The sequence below is a fragment of the Lissotriton vulgaris genome, chromosome 6, assembly GCF_964263255.1.
Source record: "Lissotriton vulgaris chromosome 6, aLisVul1.2, whole genome shotgun sequence".
Taxonomy (NCBI): Eukaryota; Metazoa; Chordata; class Amphibia; order Caudata; family Salamandridae; genus Lissotriton; species Lissotriton vulgaris.
Genome location: NC_141694.1, coordinates 1,674,990,123 through 1,674,997,203, shown reverse-complemented (window position 1 = coordinate 1,674,997,203; position 7,081 = coordinate 1,674,990,123). Strand labels below are relative to the sequence as shown.

The following is a 7,081-nucleotide window of genomic DNA, read 5'->3' as shown; positions in this document are numbered from 1 at the left end:
ATAAGAATAAGTGTCCTCTTTTGTCACACTCTTCATACTCAACAAGTCCGAAAGCTCATTACCAGCCACAAATTCAATTGCAAATGACCATCAAAACTTTGACAGGTTACCATGATGGCAGATGCTTTGACTCATGTACTTTAACATTCAAAAGGAGTGGGTGAGCTACTGGGCTGGTCAGGACTCAGGGATGTGTCAAGTATTTAAAAACAGACATATCTGAGGCCCTAGCTAGCATGTAGAGGCCCGCCCCACAGTTTACAGGGAAGAGAAAGATGGAGAGATAAAATGGGGCTCAGATGCTTTACATGCAATATGAAGGCTCACATGTTCTAGAACAAGAGCCCTGTCTGTGTGGGAGCTGAACTGTGGAAAGTGCCCAATGGGAACCAGATCAATTCACCAATGGTTTTCTGACTACTTGTCTTTTGATTGAGACCTGCCAAGGATCAGCCTGTGATAATGGAATTATGACCCTAACCACTATACCACACTAGTTGCCCCCATGGTGATATGGTACCCAGTTGCTTATTTTCTCATTGGTAATTTGGTCTGATGATACAAGAGACCAAGTGGTGATTTGGTCTAGTGGATAAGAGACTAGGCTGAAAAACTGAAACCTTTATGAAAAGCATCACCTTTTATGACAAATGTACTCTTTATTTCCCTGGGGGGGGGGGGGGGGGGGGGGGGGGTTCTGCTTTCATCAAAAGCACACTGTAACCAACCAGTACTTACATCAAGAATTCCCTGGCAGAAAATGTGCAAGAGAATTCAAAACATATTTATGGGCCCTCAAGGGCGTAACTCAACGATGGATGATTCAGCTTTGATTTTGATTAGTGGGTCTCAATACTTTGCTGATTACAGTGCTTTAACTGTGTGCGCTCTACAACTTACGATTGCATTACTGTACATCACAAAATGGATTTACAGTGCCAAATAGAAACATAAAGACTTTATTGAATGCTGCTCAATCCCCATGTGATGATCTTTCATTACAAAACTGTTTCCCACAAACTGCAAGTAAAGAGATTGGAATGGTACTCTTATAACAAACATTTCAGAAATACTTGATCAAGTAGAACGTACAAGACTTATATAGTAAACTTTTCGGATTTTATATTTAAGAAACATACTGCATTTCCATTACATAAAACAAGAATTTCATCAACAAGAGACTGAAAAGGGGTACATACAGCACCCAAATTACAGCAGACATCTAGTAATGCTCTGGTTTTTTGATCAACACTTATTTTTCCACCCCTTTTCATCTTTCAGCAAAGCAACAAGGTGCAGTAGAATCAGTATTATTGTGCCATTATCATGTCTTTTGGTTCTTTACAACTTCAGAAGTGCATATATGGCATAGTAATGCTAGACTACAGTCACCACATTGCTGTTAAATTATGGATAGTTTTTGTTTTTAAAAGAAATGTTAAATGAAATTTAAAAATATATATTCTCATTTAATATACGATTCTAGTATGAAAAATAGAGCACTGTAAGAGGGTCCAAGAAAGAAAAGAATTAAGTGGTTCAAAACCTCTCCTACTTCTCTTTTTAATTTATTTTCATTTAAAATGCATGTGAGATACCAAAATTGCAGGATTGAGCTGAAGCCCACATTTGCTATTACTATTCCTAAACCTATAATAGCTACAAAATAGTGGGCAAAATGCAAAAGTCCTACAATCGTGTCAACCCCTAACATTTTTAAGATTTTCAAAATGTAAAAACGTAATGAATGTCTTTGCTGGCTTGCACTCCATAGCTTCTCCGCTTAGGGCTTTGTAGATAAAACTGATAGATTATTGGTCACCTTTCATGTTATTTTTTAAAAGGAATTGTTAAGACAGGATGGGGAACTTCCACAACCACTTAAAACAAGGTTTGTTGAGCAGTACAATGGTGGCAACAGGTGCTCTGTTGAAGTGTTGTTTCGCACGTCACAGTGCATATGTTTTCAATAATATAGCCAGCAATGCTACACTTCCCATACTGGTCAGTACAAGTTAAGTGTTCAGTTGTGCCATTTTCAAACTCTTAACTATTGTTATTCTATCATGCTGGAAAAACACAAGAAAGCATAAAACTCACTTTTGTACAAAATTATTTATCTGTATTGTATAGCTGCCAATGTAGAGAATAGGACCGGGACTAACAAAGGTTCAGTAAACCTAACACAAAGTTTTACATTTTTTAATACTTAAAAACAATAGGAGCCAGCTAATTTCCTTACATTAGCAATGTGCAGACTTTCTTTCCTTAACTTTTTCAAGAATACTTTCGAAGGAAAAACATCCAAAAATACAGTGCATGTTTAAAGGTAAAAAAAAAAACTATACACAGCAAGTGATCATAGTGGAAAACATTCCTACTACGTATACTAACAGTTTTATAACCAAAGAGTTTGTAAAGTATTCACCTGCCACTGTATTTGCTAGTCACACCTGAGCTGCGGTGATAAAGGTTAAAATATATAAAATAGGAAACGTAAAATTGTGGGCATTTAACTGAGTGGGGCACGGACGTACCTTAGCTTTATTTTAGATAGTAAAGTGGAGCTAAAAGCTCTTTAATTTTAAACCAAGGTCTGCAGCAGTGTGAAAAGCACATGTAAAATAAAGGATAATGTACAAAACTAACGACTACACCTATGTGCAACACAATCAAGAAATAAAGATTTCAAGTCATTATTCTCACCACTCCCATAATTATCGCACTCATATCAGGGATGATAAAATTCATTAATTTGTGTGAAACCTTAAAAGTGACACAATAAATCAATGATTAGAAAAGTTTACAATATGTGGCCACGGTGTAACATCGAGCTATTTCAAGACCACAAAGATTTACAGTTTGCCAAAAAAAAGTTGGCCATTTACATTTTTTATCATACTGATGAGGTTTGGTTTGTACTTTTTACATATTTTAAAAAAATGTGTACAAAATGATGCCTATAAAGCAGAGGTTGCTGTAATTTGTATTATTTGGCAATTTTACTAATCTTTGCATTTTGCACATTGCGATGAAATTTCTGCTTTTCAGCTAAGGCTTTCTTCAGCTTTAGCTCGTCCAACTTTCTCCATAATTCTTCACGTTCCAATTCTTTTTTTCTCTCTCTGTAGAAAGAAATATAAACATTAATGAAAACTACTTAGTAAAGACTGCAACACATGGAGTGAGAATGTGTCGGGCTATACGAATGTGCCGTTAAGAAAATGTAAATCCTTAAGTCAATGACACTTCTAATGCACGAACAAAGCATTTTTCAGATAACATATTAATACTTAGCTTTGAAAGGATCATAATTATTGAATTAATTACAACTAAAACACTTAGAAAACTGTACAGATTTCAAAATTATAGCATTGGTAAAGTAAACAAGGGTAATTTTAGGTGAATGGCAAGTATTGCCAATTAAAGGTGGCTAGAAACACTGGCTTTCCTAAAGACATTTTTATCTTAATACTATGTCTTAATATGAAATATATGACGTTTAAGTGAGACCGAGCATGATTTTCAATAAGGCAATTAGACATACCCACTGATGAGGCAGTGCTCTGATATGTTAGATGTGCATAAGATCAGTAACCTTAAGGAGCAATAAGGCAATCATTTAAACATTAAACAGTTGAGATGTTAGACACCACAGCATGATGAACAATGTAGGTTATCTACCTTGAACACTGTTTTTACAGTCTTGTATCTGCCATAGCTTCGCAGTTTTGCATTATTATCTCAGTGAGGCTGGTAGCAGAATAGTTTTTAAAAATTGAAATATAGAATCCAGGCCTCTAACATATCAACTGTGTTAATGGTAAATAACAGAATCCTCTTTGTATCACTGCATTAATTATAATATTTTGCTGTACACTGGTGTAAGGTGATCACACTTACTGCCTTACCTTCTTTAGGTGCAATATGCTATACTCCATGCAAGACATCAAGATGCAAAAGCTGGGATTACAGGTACACAACTTATGTTTCATGTTGGATCTTACATAGATTCAGTGTTTGCATAGACAGCAAGTAGTAATAAGGCAGTAAGAGCATAAGAAACTTAAAAGAAATCCAGAATGTATGTTTGCCAGCCCAATAGTTGGCATCAACCAGGATCTCAATGGTACATTCTAGCAAATGCATGCAGAGAAAGGCATGTATTTGCTTTACACATTTAGCACCTTCGCTGCCAGGTCTCTCACCCCGTGCGACGCACCTTATTTTTTTTGCTATTTGTTTTTTTTCCAACGTGAGCCCCCATAACCATTTGTCCACATATGGTATCCATTCCAAATTTGTGTCCTTTTCTTCCAACATCCTGAGGACTCTAAAGATACCCAGAATTTGTCGACTCCCCTGGAGGGAACCAAGAAATTAGGAAAAATACAGCTAAATATTGTTTTTTGGGGGAAACATGGGAAAAAAGTACTGAACAAGAAAGTGCCTGCTTTTTCCCCAGCAAATGGTTTCAAGAAAGGGTTTGTGGTGCTAAAATCACCATATTCCCAGCTTTCAGGTACAGGCAGAAAACCAACATTTTCTAGTTATGGCATTTTACTGGGACACAGCCTATTTTTGTGCTTTCAACCTCCTCCCAGTTAGTGGAAGAAATGGGTGTAAAACCAATAATGGATCCCGGAAAGCTTTACATTTCTGAAAAGTGGACACAATTCTGAATTCCGCAAGGGGTCATTTGTGTAGATCCTTCAAGCTTTTCCTATGGAAAGTAACAGTTGAAATAAAAAAAAAATTGGAATTTTCTTGAAAAGAATCCTCTGCAAACCGAAAAATGTAGGGAAACAAACTATCACATTTTCCTTACATTTCTGTCTGGGATCACCGTACCAGCACCAGCGTTCCACTTGGTCCACCGATAAAAATTATACCTCCCTTGTGGGGATGTCCAATGCAGAATCGCCTAAAACATGTATACAACAAATTACACTGCTTAGAGCTCGATGTACTATCCCCTCAATTTCTATGTTTTTGGCCTTTCCCAGTCCATGCCCTTTCCTGTCGCAGGTACTTGGCCCACCCACACTAGGGAGGTAGCATTTTTATCAGGAGACCTTGAGGACCTGGGGGAACGCTGGGTGGTCCGGCATTTGTGCAGGCCTGTTGATTCCATACCTTTGCCACACAGAAAGTTATGGAAATTTGTAATATTTTTAAAGCAAAATTTGAGGTTTGCAGGAGATTTAGGGTAATAGAACATTGGGGGATCCATGCAAGCCAACCCTCCCCGGCCTTCTTTGGTTGTCTACTTTCCAGAAATGTCTGGGTTTGGTAGATTTCCCTAGATGGTAGCTGAGCCCTATGCAAAAATAGGTTTTGTGATACATAGGGCCACCCACGTTTTTCGTCCCGGGCTCAACAGCCATCTAGGGAAACCTACCAAATCCAGACATTTCAGAAAACTAGACACCAGGGGGAGTCCAGAGATCTGTGTACTCCCCCCAACATTTTCTTACCCAGAATCCCCTGCAAATCTCAACTGTAGCTAAAAAGTCAAATTTTCCTCACATTTATGCGTGGGAAGGTTGTGAGATCACAACGTCATTACAAATTTCCCACCACCCAGTGTCCCCCCCCCAGTCTCTCGATAAAAGTTAGACCGTACTTATCTGGGTGCCCATAGCAGAGTCAGCCTAAAAAACGAGTTTACTTACCTTTGGTAAAAATGTATCTGGTAGAGACACAGTCTAGCTGCAGATTCCTTAAACTTACAATATCCCCAGGCATCAGACTGGATACGGAAACCTTTTTCCCCCAGCGGTACATCTGCACACTGGGGGGCGTCGACGTCGTCCGGCTCTGTCCTGATGTCGTCAACGTAAGTGACGTTAATGGAGCCAGTTTAATTCAATTGAATTTTATTGATATAGGTCTCTTACGAGATCAACAATTGTATATAGTTCACTTTATAAACATAAAATTCTTGTATAAAATATTTTAAAACCTAATGCACAAGTTACTACTTGTGTAACGATATATCTGTAAGAGACATTAGTTAGTGATAGATTCCTTACCTTAGAATAACCCCAGGCGTCAGACTGGATCGAGATTTTTGCGTAGCAATACCCCTGCGAGTCGGTAGGCGTCGTCCGTGGCTCCGCGTCCGTTGTCGGCGTCGTTAGCGCCGGAATGACGTCGGAGTACTTAGACGCCGCCCATGCGCGCTGACGTCAGTTCTGATATACAGCTTTTCCACGCCAGATACGCAAAGCCATGATAGAACCAACATTGGTGCCATGAAACTAGGGGATGACCTTAACCCTAGATATCGGTTCGCAGAACGGGGAGGATGGGTGGGTTGGGAAGGAATCTATCACTAACTAATATCTCTTGCAGATATATCGTTACACAAGTAGTAACTTGTGCATCTGAAAGAGACAAGTTAGTGATAGATTCCTTACCTTAGAATAGATACCCCAGCAATACCAACCCCGGTGGTGGGTCTGCGAACCAATAATCACACCAGAAAGTCATGGAGGACGGAACGGCCAAAGAAGCCATCCCTCCGGACTTAGCTGTCCAGGCAGTATTGTCTTGCAAATGTGTGCAGCGAGGCCCACGTAGCTGCCTGGCAAATGTCCTGCAAGGGAACTCCTCGGCCCAGGGCAGTTGTAGTCGCCGTGGCCCGCGTAGAATGAGCCCGCTCCTTTTTGGCCAAGCAGTAACATGCCTGGATACACAAGATGATCCACCGCGAGATGGTCCGCTTGTGCACCGCCTTTCCCTTCTTCGTGCCCACGGAACCAACAAAAAGTTGGTCATCCACCCGGAACTGGCGTGTGCGATCCAGATAATAAGAGAGCACGTTTTGGGTCCAGACGGTGGAGCCTCTCTTCCTCTTTTGAGGGATGCGGAGGCGGAAAGAAGGTGGGCAAGGGAATGGACTGCCCGATGTGGAAGGCCGTGACAACCTTGGGCAGGAAAGAGGGTCTCGTCCGCAACACAACCTTGTCCGGATGGACACAGAGGAAAGGAGGTGTAATAGAAAGCTCACTCACTCTCCTGGCAGAGGTGATGGCCACCAGGAAAGCAGTCTTCAAAGTAAGAAGACTGAGAGGAC

At 40.1% G+C, this 7,081-nt stretch overlaps 1 protein-coding gene across 1 annotated transcript in view; it reads right to left on the bottom strand.

The window, feature by feature from the left end:
• Positions 1-943: 943 nt before the first annotated feature.
• The window catches only part of PPP2R5A (protein phosphatase 2 regulatory subunit B'alpha), an 885,130-nt gene continuing 878,992 nt past the window's right edge, over positions 944-7,081 (bottom strand). Inside the window, exon 13 of the mRNA XM_086927850.1 lies at positions 944-3,125. Coding sequence (XP_086783976.1) covers positions 2,990-3,125 — 136 coding nt within the window. The 3' untranslated portion in view covers positions 944-2,989. The remainder of the gene's footprint in view (positions 3,126-7,081) is intronic.